This window comes from Hemiscyllium ocellatum, chromosome 13, assembly GCF_020745735.1.
Source record: "Hemiscyllium ocellatum isolate sHemOce1 chromosome 13, sHemOce1.pat.X.cur, whole genome shotgun sequence".
NCBI classification, from domain to species: Eukaryota; Metazoa; Chordata; class Chondrichthyes; order Orectolobiformes; family Hemiscylliidae; genus Hemiscyllium; species Hemiscyllium ocellatum.
Genome location: NC_083413.1, coordinates 65357246 through 65378320, shown reverse-complemented (window position 1 = coordinate 65378320; position 21075 = coordinate 65357246). Strand labels below are relative to the sequence as shown.

General features: G+C 45.0%; 1 protein-coding gene across 1 annotated transcript in view; it reads right to left on the bottom strand.

The window, feature by feature from the left end:
• gigyf2 (GRB10 interacting GYF protein 2) overlaps positions 1–21075 on the bottom strand; it is a 220117-nt gene that overhangs the window by 156445 nt on the left and 42597 nt on the right. Inside the window, exon 5 of the mRNA XM_060834883.1 lies at positions 20967–21075. Coding sequence (XP_060690866.1) covers positions 20967–21075 — 109 coding nt within the window. The remainder of the gene's footprint in view (positions 1–20966) is intronic.

The window sequence follows — 21075 nt, the reverse complement described above, 5'->3', positions numbered from 1 at the left end:
CACACACACACACAGCGAGACAGACACACACACACACACAGCGAGACAGACACACACACACACACAGCGAGACAGACACACACACACACACAGCGAGACAGACACACACACACACACAGCGAGACAGACACACACACACACACAGCGAGACAGACACACACACACACAGCGAGACAGACACACACACACACACACAGCGAGACAGACACACACACACAGCGAGACACAGACACACACACACACACAGCGAGACAGACACACACACACAGCGAGACACAGACACACACACACACAGCGAGACACAGACACACACACACAGCGAGACACAGACACACACACACAGCGAGACAGACACACACACACACAGCGAGACAGACACACACACACACAGCGAGACACAGACACACACACACAGCGAGACACAGACACACACACACACAGCGAGACACAGACACACATACACAGCGAGACACAGACACACACACAGCGCGACACAGACACACACACAGCGCGACACAGACACACACACACACAGCGCGACACAGACACACACACACAGCGAGACACAGACACACATACACAGCGAGACACAGACACACACACAGCGCGACACAGACACACACACAGCGCGACACAGACACACACACACACAGCGCGACACAGACACACACAGCGAGACACAGACACACACACACACACAGCGAGACACAGACACACACACACAGCGAGACACAGACACACACACACAGCGAGACACAGACACACACACACAGCGAGACAGACACACACACACAGCGAGACAGACACACACACACAGCGAGACACAGACACACACACACACAGCGAGACACAGACACACACACACACAGCGAGACACAGACACACACACACACAGCGAGACACAGACACACACACACAGCGAGACACAGACACACACAGAGACACAGACACACACAGACACACACACACAGCGAGACACAGACACAGACACAGCGAGACAGACACAGACACACACAGCGAGACAGACACAGACACACACAGCGAGACAGACACAGACACACACAGCGAGACAGACACAGACACACACACACACAGCGAGACACAGACACACACACACACAGCGAGACACAGACACACACACACACAGCGAGACACAGACACACACACACACAGCGAGACACAGACACACACAGACACACAGACACAGCGAGACACAGACACAGACACAGCGAGACAGACACAGACACACACACAGCGCGACACAGACACACACACAGCGCGACACAGACACACACACACAGCGCGACACAGACACACACACACACAGCGAGACACAGACACACACACACACAGCGAGACACAGACACACACACACAGCGAGACACAGACACACACACACACAGCGAGACACAGACACACACACACACAGCGAGACACAGACACACACACACACAGCGAGACACAGACACACACACACACACACACAGCGCGACACAGACACACACACAGCGAGACACAGACACACACACAGCGAGACACAGACACACACACACACAGCGAGACACAGACACACACACACACAGCGAGACACAGACACACACACACACAGCGAGACACAGACACACACACACACAGCGAGACACAGACACACACACACACAGCGAGACACAGACACACACACAGACACACACACACACAGCGAGACACAGACACACACACACAGCGAGACACAGACACACACACACAGCGAGACACAGACACACACACACAGCGAGACACAGACACACACACACACAGCGAGACACAGACACACACACACACAGCGAGACACAGACACACACACACAGCGAGACACAGACACACACACACAGCGAGACACAGACACACACACACAGCGAGACACAGACACACACACACACAGCGAGACACAGACACACACACACAGCGAGACACAGACACACACACACAGCGAGACACAGACACACACACACACAGCGAGACACAGACACACACAGACACACACACACAGCGAGACACAGACACAGCGAGACAGACACAGACACACACAGCGAGACAGACACAGACACAGACAGCGAGACACAGACACAGACAGCGAGACACAGACACAGACAGCGAGACACAGACACAGACACACACAGCGAGACACAGACACAGACACACACAGCGAGACACACACACACACAGCGAGACACAGACACAGACACAGACACACACACACAGCGAGACACAGACGCACACACACACAGCGAGACACAGACGCACACACACACAGCGAGACACAGACGCACACACACACAGCGAGACACAGACGCACACACAGCGAGACACAGACACACACACACAGCGAGACACAGACAGACACACACACAGCGAGACACAGACACACACACACAGCGAGACACAGACACAGACACAGCGAGACAGACACAGACACACACAGCGAGACAGACACAGACACACACAGCGAGACAGACACAGACACAGACAGCGAGACACAGACACAGACAGCGAGACACAGACACAGACAGCGAGACACAGACACAGACAGCGAGACACAGACACAGACACACACAGCGAGACACAGACACAGACACAGACAGCGAGACACAGACACAGACAGCGAGACACAGACACAGACACACACAGCGAGACACAGACACAGACACACACAGCGAGACACACACACACACAGCGAGACACAGACACAGACACAGACACAGACACACACACACAGCGAGACACAGACGCACACACACACAGCGAGACACAGACGCACACACACACAGCGAGACACAGACGCACACACAGCGAGACACAGACACACACACACAGCGAGACACAGACAGACACACACACAGCGAGACACAGACACACACACACAGCGAGACACAGACACAGACACAGCGAGACAGACACAGACACACACAGCGAGACAGACACAGACACACACAGCGAGACAGACACAGACACACACAGCGAGACAGACACAGACACAGACAGCGAGACACAGACACAGACAGCGAGACACAGACACAGACAGCGAGACACAGACACAGACAGCGAGACACAGACACAGACACACACAGCGAGACACAGACACAGACACACACAGCGAGACACAGACACAGACACACACAGCGAGACACAGACACAGACACACACAGCGAGACACAGACGCACACAGCGAGACACAGACGCACACACACACAGCGAGACACAGACGCACACACACACAGCGAGACACAGACGCACACACACACAGCGAGACACAGACGCACACACACACAGCGAGACACAGACACACACACACACAGCGAGACACAGACACACACACACAGCGAGACACAGACACACACACACAGCGAGACACAGACAGACACACACAGCGAGACACAGACACACACACACAGCGAGACACAGACACACACACACAGCGAGACACAGACACACACACACAGCGAGACACAGACACACACAGAGACACAGACACACACAGACACACACACACAGCGAGACACAGACACAGACACAGCGAGACAGACACAGACACACAGCGAGACAGACACAGACACAGACAGCGAGACAGACACAGACACAGACAGCGAGACACAGACACAGACAGCGAGACACAGACACAGACAGCGAGACACAGACACAGACAGCGAGACACAGACACAGACAGCGAGACACAGACACAGACACACACAGCGAGACACAGACACAGACACACACAGCGAGACACAGACACAGACACAGACAGCGAGACACAGACACAGACACAGACAGCGAGACACAGACACAGACAGCGAGACACAGACACAGACAGCGAGACACAGACACAGACAGCGAGACACAGACACAGACACACACAGCGAGACACAGACACAGACACACACAGCGAGACACAGACACAGACACAGACAGCGAGACACAGACACAGACAGCGAGACACAGACACAGACAGCGAGACACAGACACAGACAGCGAGACACAGACACACACAGCGAGACAGACACACACAGCGAGACACAGACACACAGCGAGACACAGACACACACACACACAGCGAGACGCACACACACACAGCGAGACACAGACGCACACACACACAGCGAGACACAGACGCACACACACACAGCGAGACACAGACGCACACACAGCGAGACACAGACACACACACACAGCGAGACACAGACAGACACACACACAGCGAGACACAGACACACACACACACAGCGAGACACAGACACACACACACAGCGAGACACAGACACACACACACAGCGAGACACAGACACACACACAGCGAGACACAGACACACACACAGCGAGACACAGACACACACAGACACACACACACAGACACACACAGACACACACACAGCGAGACACAGACACACACACAGCGAGACACAGACACACACACACAGCGAGACACAGACACACACACAGCGAGAGACAGACACACACACAGCGAGAGACAGACACACACACACAGACACACACAGACACACACAGACACACACACAGCGAGACACAGACACACACACACAGCGAGACACAGACACACACACAGCGAGACACAGACACACACACAGCGAGACACAGACACACACACAGCGAGACACAGACACACACACAGCGAGACAGACACACACACACACACACAGCGAGACAGACACACACACACACACAGCGAGACAGACACACACACACAGCGAGACACAGACACACACACACACAGCGAGACACAGACACACACACACACAGCGAGACACAGACACACACACACAGCGAGACACAGACACACACACACACAGCGAGACACAGACACACACAGAGACACAGACACACACAGACACACACACACAGCGAGACACAGACACAGCGAGACAGACACAGACACACACAGCGAGACAGACACAGACACAGACAGCGAGACACAGACACAGACAGCGAGACACAGACACAGACACACACAGCGAGACACACACAGACACAGACACAGACACAGACACACACACACAGCGAGACACAGACGCACACACACACAGCGAGACACAGACGCACACACACACAGCGAGACACAGACGCACACACAGCGAGACACAGACACACACACACAGCGAGACACAGACAGACACACACACAGCGAGACACAGACAGACACACACACAGCGAGACACAGACACACACACACAGCGAGACACAGACACAGACAGCGAGACAGACACAGACACACACAGCGAGACAGACACAGACACAGACAGCGAGACACAGACACAGACAGCGAGACACAGACACAGACAGCGAGACACAGACACAGACAGCGAGACACAGACACAGACACAGACAGCGAGACACAGACACAGACACACACAGCGAGACACAGACACAGACACACACAGCGAGACACAGACACAGACACACACAGCGAGACACAGACGCACACACACACAGCGAGACACAGACGCACACACACACAGCGAGACACAGACGCACACACACACAGCGAGACACAGACGCACACACACACAGCGAGACACAGACGCACACACACACAGCGAGACACAGACGCACACACACACAGCGAGACACAGACACACACACACAGCGAGACACAGACACACACACACAGCGAGACACAGACAGACACACACAGCGAGACACAGACAGACACACACAGCGAGACACAGACACACACACACAGCGAGACACAGACACACACACACAGCGAGACACAGACACACACACACAGCGAGACACAGACACACACAGAGACACAGACACACACAGACACACACACACAGCGAGACACAGACACAGACACACACAGCGAGACAGACACAGACACACACAGCGAGACAGACACAGACACACACAGCGAGACAGACACAGACACACACAGCGAGACACAGACACAGACAGCGAGACACAGACACAGACAGCGAGACACAGACAGCGAGACACAGACACAGACACACACAGCGAGACACAGACACAGACACACACAGCGAGACACAGACACAGACACAGACAGCGAGACACAGACACAGACACAGACAGCGAGACACAGACACAGACAGCGAGACACAGACACAGACAGCGAGACACAGACACAGACAGCGAGACACAGACACAGACACACACAGCGAGACACAGACACAGACACACACAGCGAGACACAGACACAGACACAGACAGCGAGACACAGACACAGACAGCGAGACACAGACACAGACAGCGAGACACAGACAGCGAGACACAGACACACACAGCGAGACACAGACACACACAGCGAGACACAGACACACACAGCGAGACAGACACACACACACACAGCGAGACGCACACACACACAGCGAGACACAGACGCACACACACACAGCGAGACACAGACGCACACACACACAGCGAGACACAGACGCACACACAGCGAGACACAGACACACACACACAGCGAGACACAGACAGACACACACACAGCGAGACACAGACACACACACACACAGCGAGACACAGACACACACACACAGCGAGACACAGACACACACACACAGCGAGACACAGACACACACACACACAGAGACACAGACACACACACACAGAGACACAGACACACACACACAGACACACACAGAGCGAGACACAGACACAGACACACACACAGAGCGAGACAAAGACACACACACACACACAGAGCGAGACACAGACACACACACACACACACAGAGCGAGACACAGACACACGCACACAGAGCGAGACACACACAGACACACACACAGAGCGAGACACAGACACACACACACACACAGAGCGAGACACACACAGACACACACACAGAGCGAGACACACAGACACACACACAGAGCGAGACACACAGACACACACACAGAGCGAGACACACAGACACACACACACACACACACACACAGAGCGAGACACAGACACACACACAGAGCGAGACACAGACACACACACAGAGCGAGACACAGACACACACACAGAGCGAGACACAGACACACACACACACACAGCGAGACACAGACAGACAGACATCTTTCAATCGTAAATATTCTTCACAAAAGTGACTTTATGGTAATCCATATGAATATGAAGGAATATGCCCATAGTGTGGGTTATCATATGCAGGTTTCATCAAAAGACAGAAGACTCATTACACAGGTGCAGAAGCAGCTGTTCTGAAGTATCAATAATGGTAGTCACTGTTCAATCTCTCAAATTAACCACCCAAATTGGCCAATATTCTGCTGCTGGCAGTATCTAGTCTGAAAACAGGTTTGCTAATGTTTCCTTTACATACTCAACCTGACCCCACTAAAGAATCCTAAAGCATTACACCATTCACTGAAACATCTGCTCCTTAACAAAGATTTTGTCATTTGCAACCTCAGCAGGTGACTTGCATTGATATTACTGCACACAAATACTGGTGCAGCAAGGTCTCAACATGTCAAATGTATTGTATAATATTTTATATCAACCTATTCAGGGCTGTTATTATGCGTTTATGGAGCAGTGGGGCTTGAGTTTAGGCCGCCTGGGTCAAATGTGAGGACACTACCACTGCATCACAAGTACCCTCTTAAATGTGCTGTATTCTGAGAGTCATAATTCACCATTTCCTTTCAATTACAAATTATCCACACTGCATTTGCATAAGGTTTCCTTTAGGCATCCTGGTTTGACACACTGTTGACGGTTAACCCCTTTCAACTTTTGCTCTCAAGCAAATAGTTATTTTTGAATAGTGGTGTCATAACCACTGATAATTTCAGATTTCTTTCATGACAAAACAAATCAGAATTAAGGAAGTTCTCACAAAAGTGAGTGGGGTCCCACAGGTTTTTGTGTGAATGTTTCTGTCCACTACGCAAATCAAAGGTTTTGACATGTTGCTGGTCACAGTGATTTCCCAAACCTTCACAAAAAACAAGCAGGATACAGAGCGCAAACAGTTGCTTGAGAAACAAACTTTAAATATATTATTGATGTGGTACAAATGAGTGACGAGGAAAGGAGGATTAAGGATACATGGGGAGAGCCGCACCTCAAGTGGACATGCTCATAAAAATGCAAATTTTATTGCAAGGCATTAAATATTTAATGTTCTGGTGCACCTACATTAAAATCTCAAAAAACCATAACCACCTGTAAAACTTGGCAAAGCTAAAACTCATATTACAATTAATGACCACAACATTTCTCACAAGAGAACAAAAAGTTAATACGAACCTTAACTCTCAAATAATCAAACCAAAAATAAGTATCAAGTCAACCAGAAACCCGCAGTACTGAGCAGAGTATCGGTCACTATTTAAAGGAGGGATGCAAATGTCTTGGACGTAGTTCAGAGAAGGATTACCAAATTAAGAGCTGGAATAAATGAGTTAACTTGAAGCAGCCAAGTTTATAGCTACTCAAGTTTAGAAGAGTAAGATGTGTCTTGATTGAAACATACAAGATCTTGGGGGGTCTTGAATGAGTTGATGTGGCTTCTTACTGGAAAATCAACAACTAGGGGGTCACTATTCGTAAAATGTATTACCTCTGGACAACTCCAAAAATCTAGCCTCAAAAAAGAGAAACGTCCACAAATAAAAAGTTGAGTGCAATGATGCATGCACTTTATATTCTTAGCAAGTGTGTTGCCAACCTCTTGTTTAGTACAGGCACAAGGTTCATGCTGTTATTCAATTATTTTTAAGTTTATGCAGAGATTCAGAATGAACAATGGAGGCAATTCGCTGGTAGTTTTTCTCCAATTTTGTTGTTACTCTGAATCTTGACCACATGCTGGGGTCAGCTATGACTCAAATGAACCATAGTAGTAAGCTTGTCACTGCAATAGACAAAAACAGGAAGCCAATGCCCATGATCAGTTTGAAATTCAATACAAAATTCAGTGTTTACTGGACAAATGCTGAAATGATAACAGCGCCATCAGACTAAGTATAATTTTATAAAATGTTAGTTTAGTAGAAATTTTTTAAATTAAAAATTGAGTAAATCCAACCTCTCAGTGCCACAGGATTCTCAGTCCACAGTTTGGTAAATACATTGTCCATTTCCATTAATACCAATAACTGCAGATAAGGACACTGATTTTCATCCTTATAGACAGACTTCATCCCATCCATGTAAAAGGTTCCATTTAAAAGAACAGTCTAATTTTGGTGAGTGGCAGAGGTAAAAGAGCATGATCTAATGAAGGTGAAACTTGAAAACTGTAGATAAACTTTGCATCAAGATGTACATACTGAGATAAAGTAGGAGAAAGTGAGGACTGCAGAAGCTGGAGACCAGAGTTGAAAAATGTGGTGCTGGAAAAACACAGCAGGCCAGGCAGCATCGGAGGAGAATCAACGTTTCAGGAATGGCTGAAGAAGGGCTTATGCCCGAAACGTCAACTCTCCTGCTCCTTGGATGCTACCTGGCCTGCTGGGTTTTACCAGCACCACATTTTTCAATACTGAGATAAAGTACATCAAGTCTGAATCACAACATTACCAACATAAATTAAAACAGGATCTAAAAGAAAAATACTGCAGTATTTTACATAGAACACCTCAGAAATTAAGAGAGGCCTGCATAGCACAAAATTCTGCTTATTTGCTGTGACAAGTTAGCTAGAATCAGCACCTCAATTGCGTAAAATCCAATAATCAAAAAGTCATTTGAAAAAGGCTCATAGTAATTACCTCCACTGCTGAAGGTACCATTTCAGCCTTATTTGTTTGTCTCTTTGTAAACAACACAGCTCTAAAACTAATGGATACATTTGAATATATCTTGTTACATAAATTGGGTGCAGCCCAAAAAAGAACTGAAAAGCTTTTGGTGCATATGCTGAACAAAGGAACCAACTAACATTGTGAAAGAGTGCGAAGTGACTTTTGTTATAATGCTGACTGTTCTAGAAATGTTCTGGTTTGTCAAAACATGAGGAGGGTGTTCAAAGCAAGTTACTGGATATAGACTGGCCTGAAGCTTCTCAGTGAGATAGAAGTGCTAAAAGAATTTCCAGATACAGGTACAGAGCATTCAACAGGCAGGAAGAAGTCTCATGGTAATTAATTTCAATTAACAGAGCATGGCTGAGGTGCAACTTTTGAGGGCTGTTGTCATTTTCATTAAACTTATTCATGCGATTGATGCATTAATGCCAATGCCAATATTTACTGCCTGTCTTTATTTACTGCCCTTGAGAAGATGACAATGAGCTGCCTTCTTGAATTGCTCTAGTCTGTATGTATACCAAAATGCTGTTAAGGAAGGAGTTCCAGGATTTTGATCCAGCTACAGCTAAAGAATGGCAATTTAGTTTCAACACAGATTGGCAAAGCATTTGGAAGAGAACTAGGTGTTTCAGTGTGCACCTGCGCCATTTTTGAGGTAGAAGTTGCAGGTTTAAAAAGTGCTCAGCCTTGCTGAGTTGCTGCGGTGCAACTTATTGATGGTTCAGATTGAGCATCGGTGAAGTGAACATTGAAGGTGGTGGTTGGGATGCCCATAAGAGGGCTGCTTTACCCTTGATGGTGCTGAGCTTCTTGAGCAATGTTGGAGCCCAGGCAAGTGCTAAGCCGTCCATTACACTCCTGACTTCAGTTATACCACGTGAACATAAAACGTTACACCACAGGACAGGCCCTTCAGCCCTCAGTGCTGCGCCTACCTGTGAAAACAATCTGAAGCCCACCCAACCTACACTATTCCATTTTTATCTGATGACCATTTAAATGACCTTAAACGTTGGCGAGTCCACTACTGGTGCAGGCAGTGCATTCCACGTCTCACCTATTCTGAGTAAAGAAACTACCTCTGACATCTGTCCTTTCTCTATCACCCCTCAATTTATAGCTATGTCCCCTCGTGCTTGCCATCACCATTAGAGGAAAAAGGCTCTCACTGTCCACCCTCTGATAATCTTATAGGTATCAATTAAGTCACCTCAACCTTCTTCTCTAATGAAAACAGCTTCAACTCCCTCAGCCTCTTCTCATAAGACCTTCCCTCCATACCAGGCAACATCCTAGTAAATCTCCTCTGAACTCTTTCCAAAGCTTCCACATCCATCCTATATTACAGTGACCAGAACTGTACACAATACTTTTTAGTGCGGCTGCACCGGAGTTTTGCACAGCTGCAACATGACCTCATGGTTCCAAAACTCAATCCCTCTACCAATAAAAACTAACAATCCTATCAACTTGGGTGGCAACTCGCAGTGATATGTACACAGACACAGATCTCTCTACTCATCTACACTACCAAGAATCTGACCATTAGCCCAGTACTCTTTAATCCTGTAAATCCATCCAAAGTGAATCATCTCGCATTTTTCCACATTAAACTCGATTTGCCACCTCCCAGCGCAGCTCTGCAGCTTATCTATGTTCCCCTGTAATCTGCAACATCCTTCAGCATTATCCACAACTCTACCGACCTTAGTGTCATCCGCAAATTTATTAACCCATCCTTCTATGTCCTCATCCAGGACATTTATAAAAATGACAAACAGCAGCAGCCGCAAAATAGACCTTTGTAGTACACCACTAGTAACAACTCCAGGATGAACATTTCCCATCAACCAGCACCCTCTGTCTTCTTTCAGCTAGCCAATTTCTGATCCAAACCACTAAATCACACTCAATCCCATGCCTCTAATTTTTTGTAATAATTGACAGTGGAGAAGTTAATCAAAAGTCTCACTGAAATCCATATACATCACATCAACCACTTTACCCTCATCCACCTGTTTGGTCACCTGCACAAAAGAACTCAATAAAAGGTTGGAGAGGCACAACCTACCCTTCACAAATCCATGCTGACTACCCCTGATCAATTTATTCCTTTCTAGATGATTATAAATCTTATCTCTTATAACCTTTTCCAACACTTTACCCACCTCGATAACATTGCTTTTTTCCTGTGTGAATACTGACAATAATCATCCAGCGCTTCTCCCATCTCTTCTGACTCCACACACCTTCCCACTACTGTCCTTGATTAACCTTAATTTTTCTCTAGTCATTCTTTTATTCTTGATATACCTACAAAAATCTTTAGGGTGTTGTGGTTCTGTTCGCCGAGCTGGAAGTTTTTGCTGCAAACGTTTCGTTCCCTGGCTAGGGAACATCATCAGTGCTATTGGAGCCTCCTGTGAAGTGCTGCTTTGATGTTTCTTCCGGTATTTATAGTGGTTTGTTCTTGCCGCTTCCGGGTGTCAGTTTCAGCTGTAGTAGTTTGTATGTGGGGTCCAGGTCGATGTGTCTGTTGATGGATGTTCTTGCCGCTTCCGGGTGTCAGTTTCAGCTGTAGTGGTTTGTATATGGGGTCCAGGTCCATGTTCATCCACAAACTCCATTAACAGACACATGGACCACAACAGAACCACAACAACGGACACCCGAGCTACAAATCTTCAACCAGACTTTAAATCTTTAGGGTTTCCCTTGATCCTATCTGCCAACAACTTCTCACGTCCCCTCCTGGCTCTTCTGATCTCTTAGTTTTTTTTTTCTGGCTAGCTTGTAACTCTCAAGCACCATAACTGAGCCTTCATGTCTCATCCTAACTTAAGCCTTCTTCTTCCTCTTGAGGAGATACAACTTCTGTAGTAAACCATGGCTCCCTCGCTTGACTATTTCCTCCCTGCCTGACAGGTACATGCTTGTCAAGGACGCAGTAGCTGTTCCTTGAATAAGCTCCACATTTCCTCTGTAGTTTCCTTCCCCATCCTATGCATCTAAATCTTGCATTCTCGCATCGTATTTGCCTTTCCCCCAGCAATAATTTTTGCCTTGCATTATATACTTACCCCTTACCTTCGCTCAAGTGAACAAAACCGAATTGTGGTCACTATCACCAAAGTGCTCGCCTACCTCCAATGTAATACTTGGCCAGGTTCATTACCTACTACCAAATCCACTGTGTTCTTGCCCCTTGTTTGCCTGCTTACATACTGTCAGGAAACCCTCTTGCACACACTGGACAAAAACTACCCCATCTAAAGTACTCGAACTACAGCATTTCCAGTCCATACTTGGAAAGTTAAGACCCCACAACTACCCTGTCACTCTCGCTCTCCTATCCAGAATCATCTTTGCTATTCTTCCCTCTACATTTCTGGAACTATTTGGAAGCCAAAGAAAACTCCCAACAGGGTGACCTCTCCTTTCCTGTTTCACATCTCAGCCAATATTACCTCAAAGACGAGTCCTCAAACGTCCTTTCTGCCACTGTAATACTGTCCTTGAGTAACAATGCCACACCACCCCGTATTTTACCATATTCTCTGTTCTTATTGAAATATCTAAATCCCAGAACTTGCAACCATTCCTGTCCCTGAGCTACCCATGTCTCTGAACTGGCCAAAACTTTGAAGTCTTCAGGTACCAACCCACGCTGCAAGTTCACCTTATTGTGAATGCCTCTAGCATTGAAGTAGACACACTCCAAACCACCTTCCTGCATGCTGGCGAACTCTTGCAACCTTGAACCCTCATTTCTGACCTCACTACTCTCAACCACTGGAACTACATCCCCCTGCTGAATCAGTTTAAGCCGTCTCGAACAGCATTAGCAAATTCCCCCCTCCCAGGATATTGGTTACATCTCTGGTTTAGGTGTAGAGGTCCCCACCTACCCCAAAATGAGCCCCAATTATCGAGGTATCCTAAACCTTCCCTTCTGCACCATCCCTATAGCCATGTGTTCAACTCCTCTCTCCCTATTTCTTGCCTCGCTAGCATGTGGCACGGGCAACAAACCAGAGATAACAACTGTTTATTCTAGCTCTAAGCTTCCACCCTAGCTCCCTCAATTTCTGCCTTAAATCCCCACCCTTTTCCTACTTATGTTGTTAGTACCTTTGTGGATCATGACTTGGGGCTGCTCCGCCTCCCCCGAAGGATAGAAATCAGTTTCTGGTCAGTCACAACCCCTCAGATATTGACTCAGCAATGGTAGCTGAATATCAAGTGATGGTTGGATTCTCACGTTGGAGAAAGTTATTACTCGGTAGTCATGTGGCACAAATGTCACTTGCCACCTATCAGCCTATGCCTCAATATTGTCAAAGTTCTTCTGCATTTGAAGAGTTGCCTGAAATGAAACCCTTTGGTTGTGATGCTTGGCCTCCAACAACCATAACCATCTGACATTATACTTGATGTAACTCTATTCAGTACAGTGATTAGCCCTTCAAATCCCAGACTCCAGCTTCACTAGGAATCCTTGCGGCATACTCGGTCATATACTACCTTCATGTCAAAGACAAAGACAATCACATGCATTATCCCTTGGTTAACTACTTTATCCACATCTAGAACAACATTTTAGGAGGTCAAGAGTTGAATGAGCTTGGTAGATTCTAAACTGAACATTAGTGAACAGATTATTGTTGAGTGAGTATTGACTGACAACATCGTTGACAACATCTTGCATAACTTTGATAAGCAAGAGTAGACTAATACAGCAGAAATTTGCTGGATTGAGGTTACATATTGGGGTCGAATATAATTCTGCTAATGGACCACACATCTCATGGATGCCTAGCTTGGAGTTGTTAGATCTGTTTAAAAACCATCACAACATGGAGAAGGATACCCTTACTGTGAAGGCGGACTTTGCCTCCACAAGGACTGTGCAGTGGTCACTCCTACCAATGTTATAGACAGATGCATCGGTGTGATGTTCATTCAGACTGATGTGGTCATTGACGGGTGCTTCAGCACTCCTACTGATGCTGACATGGACGGATGCACATGCAACAAGTAAACAGCTGAGAATGAGGTCAAATGTTTTTGCTTTTGATTTCCTCATACCTGCCATTGGCCTGGTTTTGACACTATCTTAGAATTTGACAAAACCAGTCAGCAATGGTGTTTCTGAGCTACTCTTGATAATGGACCCACCCAGAAATAGATTGTGCTTTTCCCATTCCCAGCACATCAAGTATGACAGATTACAATCTGCAGATCTCCATGCCCATTTTTGACTCGAAGCCATCAGAATACATAGCATCCAGAATCAATGCTGAAGACTGCCAGGACAACGCCCTCTCAACTCACTTCTCCCCTACCTCTGGTGATTCTACCTGCTTGGTCAGATAGAAATGGTGGTATCTTAAGACATTGCCAATAAGATCATTAGACTTTATACTGGTTATGTACAATGAAATTATCAATTAAGCCACTCCAGAGTATTTGAGTATGAAGCACATTGCTATTGATCTGCAGTCACATGTAGAGGAGACCAGGTGAGCGTCTGCTTCCTTTTTTGAAGGACATTAGTGAACTTCTTTTGTATTGGATGTTAACTATAAAACCCTTGACACCGTATTAGATGTTAACTATAAAACCCTTGATACCAGCAAGAAACACAAGAGAAAAATGATCCAAAGGGAAAAAATTTGTTAATTGTAAGGCCAGCCCAGATTGTTCCTTAAACATTTGTGAGTAAAATGAGTTGTTTATATCAATCATCAAGTTAAGAATTGTTTAGTTTGCATTAACATCCATTTTATAAGTTAAATGTTTCATTTATGTATTTATTTTGGGCAGGAATAGCTGTGCTCAGTTAAGAATCTTCATTTCAGGCTGGACTTCAGTCTTGATTCAAAGTGGAATTTTTTTCAATGTAAAGTGTGCTGAACTTTTGTATCTATTCAGTTAACTAACCTTCAAGAAAAAGTATTTAACCAGTTAACTCTGTGCTTAACAGCCTTGGATTCAAATTAGAAAGCCCTGCTTCATGTCATATGCCTTCAGTACCATGTTGCCAAAATGCATCCATTAGTTTAATATTGGGATGAGTTAAATGGTCAAGGAATAACTTTGGCTTCCAGTATTTACCGTAGAATACATTGAGAGCTCAGATAAAAACAAAATGTTAATTTTCTACCACTGATATTTTATATACCATGGAATAGTTCGTCTGTATCTTGTCTGCAACATACCATAAAAAGGTGAAGCAAGAGACTCCTGGGATCAGGTTAAAGTAAATTTCAGTTAATGTCGTTGAGTGCACCGATCAATGTGTAGCAGACAAATTTACCTACTTGAATTTATATTTATGGTATATGAGTTGCCACAATTTAGTTTGCATGTATTTCCCTGATCAATGTGTCGTGCTTCACTATTCAGTTCCTTAGTGCCATATCAGGCTTCTCTTTTTAATGGCAGATTAGCATCTTAGCTGTTTTATAATGAGTTAAATTGCTTGCACTGAGGTCTCTTCCACAGTCTCCTATTCTTGTATCTTTTCCTGTCATATTAAAAATGTTTGGTTAGATTTGATTATTTGTATTCTAAAGTAACTTGATTATACCTTCATTGATAAACTTGATTTGGAATGAAGATGGTATAGAATTTAAAAATAACAAGAGGCAAGCCTAAGGCCAAATGAGAGACCAACAGGTAAGATGGCAATGTTGACCAGATGCTCTGGTAGAGAAGAACTGCTGACTGCTTATATCCAAGCAAAATGTCATCTGTTTGTAAAGTTCATTTATCACTTAGCTTAGTAATATGTATACCAACCTATGTGTATGTAGTATTAACGGCATGTCACTAGGTGTCATCATTGGAATGATTTACTGAATCAGTGAAACTTCAGCATATACAAATGCAAGCTAGCATGCACATCCTCATAGTAGAAATTTGAAAGTTATTTTAAAATAAAGCTACGGATTCAAATCTTGTGTGCTGCAGAGATGCATAAATTGAACAGTCTGATTAAATTTTTATTTTGTCTTGGTGGGTCACTTGTCTTGAGCTCACACTTTTAGATTTGACGATTATAATGTTGCATTGTTAGAGGTATTGTCTTTTGATTAGATTAGATTATTTAGATTATTTACAGTGTGGAAACAGGCCCTTCGGCCCAACAAGTCCACATTGACCCTCCGAAGAGCAACCCACTCAGACCCATTCCCCTACATTTCCTAGTTCAGATATCTTTTGATTGCTAAATTGAGGCCCTGCTCAACAGTTCAGGTTGATAAGAATTCTGTGACTCAGCTTAAAGAAAGGCAGGCATATTTTCTTGTGCATTGACCAACCCTTGTTCCTCAATCAACTCTCTAGTAAAGCAAGCTCTTTATGCATATTAACATATTTCCCCATAATGTAAGAGAGGGTACACTTCAAAAATACTTCATTGGGTATGAAGTGTTTTAGAATACTCTGATATAGCAGTGAAGACTCCAGAAATAGTCAGCAGCCCTGAGTAACATTAATGAGGAGAGAAACTGAATATACATTTCACATGGATGAATTTTCAGGGCTTTCGCTGGAACAGAATTCTGAAAGGTCATTTCCCTGAAACTTTAATTCTGCATGTCTCTCCAAAGATATTCCCTGACCAAAGGCTTCCAGTCTTTGTGTTCAGAATTTACAGTATTTTGCACTCATTGCTGACTCAAAAGAAAGTTGTTCACTAACATCAACCAATCAGTGGATTCCTCCTTTCCTCAGGTTAGGTTGTATTTTGTGCCAAGCCAAGGGCATTTCCAGACATCTGACTATATTGATGCCAGCAAGCAAGGAAAATTCTCAGACAAGAAACCAAGAAACCAGTAAATAGTAAAATAACCTGTACAAGAAAGATGAGGTGCATCTGATTAGGAAGGGGACTAATATACTGGCAGGGAGATTTGTTACAGATGCTAAGATAAGGGAGATAGTACTGAAACGACCAGGTCAGACAGGAACAAAGCAGAGAACAAAGTAGGACTGATAAATTAAGCTGTATTTTTTTCAGTTGCAAGCAGCATGACAGGTAAGGCAGATGAACTCAGGCCATGGCTGAAAACTTGGGACTGGGATATCACTGCGATTACAGAAACGTGGCTCGGATGTACAGGACTGGCAGCTTAATGTTCCAGGGTATAGATGCTACAGGAAGGATAGAAAAGGGGGCAAGAGAGGAGTGAGTTGATTAAGGATAACATTACTGCTGTACTTAGGGAGGATATTCCACAGTACATCCAGGGAAGTTATTTGGGTGGAAGTGAGAAATAAGAATGAGACAGGTAAGGTGCCAGAAGATTGGCTAACATGGTCCTACTTTTTAAGGTCGGTCATAAGGAAAAGCCAGGGAACTACAGACCGGTGAGCCTGACATTGGTGGTGGGCAAGCTGTTGGAAGGGATCCTGAGAGATAGAATTTACATGCATTTGGAAAGACAAGGATTGATTAGGGATAATCAACATGGCTTCGTGCATTGGAAGCTGTGTCTCACTGACTTGAGTTTTTTTTAAAAGTAATAAAGTGGATTGATAAAGGCAGAGCAGTGGATATGACCTATATGGACTTCAGTAAGGCACACAAGGTTCCTCACGGTAGACGGGTTAGCAAGGTTACATCACACGGAATACAGGAACAACTAACCATTTCAATTCAGAACTGGCTCAAAGGTATAAAACAGGGATGGTGGTGGAGGGTTGTTTTTCAGACTGGAGGCCTGTGACCCATCAGTGTGGCACAAGGGATCAGTGCTGGGTCCGCTGTTTTTGTCATTTATATAAATGATTTATATATGAAGACAGGAGGTATGGTTAGTAAATTTGCAGATGACATCAAAACTGGTGGTGTGGTGGACAGCTAAGAAAGTTACCTCAGAGTACAACAGAACCTTGATCAGATGGGCTGTGGGGTGCTGCATTTTGGAAAGGCAGATTAGGCAGGACTTATACACTTAATGGCGAGATCCTAGGAAAGGTAGCTGAACAAAGAGACCTTGGAGGGCAGGTTCATAGTACCTTGTAAGTAGAGTCACAGGTAGACAGGATAGCGAAGGCGGCATTTGGAATGCTTGCCTTTATTCGTCAGTACATCAGGAGTTAGGTGGTCATGTTGTGGATGAACAGGACATTGGTTAGGCCACTACTGGAATACTGTGTGCAATTCTGGTCTCCCTGCTACGGGAAACATGGTGTGAAACTTCAGAGGGTTCAGAAAAGTTTTACAAGGATGTTGCCAGGGTTGGAGGGTTTGAGTAATAGGGAGAGGCTGAGTAGGCTGGAGCTATTTCCTTAGAATATAGGAGGCGGAGGGGTGACCTTATAGAAACTTATAAAATCATGAGGGGCACAGACGGTAAAGAATCAATGGTAGGGGAGACCAAAACTTGAGGGCATAGATTTATGATGAGAGGGAAACAATTTAAAAAGAACCTAAGGGGCAACATTTTCACGCAGGGGGTGGGGTGTGTATGGACTGAGCTTCCAACGGAGGGGGTGGAGGCTGTATAATTACAACATTTAAAAAGGCAACTGAATGGGAATATGAATAGAAAAGAGTTTAGGGGGAGATGGGCAAATCAGGTCGCTGGCTTCCTGATGATAAAGGAGCAGCACTCCGAAAGTTTGTACTTTCAAATAAACCTGTTGGACCATAACCTGTTGTGATTGTTAAGCATTTTAAATCAAATTTCTACCAAAAATGTGGGTTTTCCATTCCTTAATGGAGAAATATAGCATTCCTGAAAACATAGGATGCTCTGGACAATATTTAATAATCAATTTAGAACACTTATCAAAAACACAGGTTCAACTCATTCAATAAGATACTGTCTTTTAAGGTTTTTGCAGTCTGACTAATGGTGTAAAGGTGAACATTTCTGAAATTCTGACTGTCCTAATTGCACTTATGGAAATTGACAAAAGCAAATGCTTTAGAGAAACACAGAATTTCTGGATTTCTATATCACTTCACCCACATGCAGACCTCCTGAGGTTTGTCTGAATCATAGCAGTAATGATGTCAACACTGAGTTTACCACTACGAGGCACAGGCCCATTTAGTTGTACTGAGTATCCTTAGGGAGAAATAATCACTGGGCTGCACAAAGTATAAATTACACGCACAAATGTAATTGATAAATACAAGTACTGGTGAAAAAAGACTCAACGTCTGAACAGGACTTTGTTCTGCTCTATTTTATATTGTTTATTTTCTTTTGTTTATTGGACCAGGATACCACTAGAAGATTTTACTTTAACAGCTGACAAAGCAGAACTGTCAGGCAATAAAACACCACAGGCACTTAATTAAGAAGCAAAGAATGGTATAGTAAAGAAAGGGGCTATTTAGCCCATCAAGATTGCTCAGCTCTTTTGAACAACAATACAGTTAATCCCATCCTTTCTCCATATCCTTGCAGTATATTGTCCCTCTTAGGTGTTTCTCAAATTCTTAAATAACTATTGGATCAGTATCTGTCATGCTGCTAGGCAGTACATTCTAAATCCTAACCACTCAAAACATTTTTCTGTGTGCTTTCTCATAGCATTGTTAGAAATTCAGAGGAAAGTAGTCCAAATTTGGCTGCTTAGTTACATGTTGAACAAATATCATATTCCACTCAGCAGGAAATAAAATATGTCTACCTCTTATTGTCCTGGCCCAAATATATGTTGTACATGGTCCTTTACTTTGCATCTGGCCCATGCTGTACCTCACCTGGGAGTACTTGATGTCAAGACTGGGTATCAAAGTAGAAAAACAAAAAAAGTTTTACATTACTCCTGAAGCGTTTTAAAGGAAACACTTGCGGCAAATTCTCTTCGTACTGCTATCATTACTTATCACTCAAGCACAATGTACATGGTCACTGAAATAAAAACAAAATTCTGTCGATACCAAAGGTAAAAACAAAGCACTAAAAAAAATCAGCAGGCCTGGAAGCATCAAAGGAAAGAGGAACAGACTTAACATTTCAAAATGAATATGAATCTTCTGAACACAATTCTGAAGAAGCATACTCAACTCAAAACAATCCCACAGGCGCTGCCAGATCTACTGAGTATTTCCAGTGTTTTCAGTTTTTATTACACATTGGAATGGAGCTGTTTAAATTGTTGAGCCCATCAAGTGGCACATTTAAATACTGAATATTAAGTTTTTTTACACTTACCTCTACCTCTTGAGGAACTTCTACCTCTTGGTGCCCCAACCACAGTTCCTCCACCTCGTCCCATTAATCTCAGTACTGCTGTACTATTTACAGACATAGAAAAATTTCT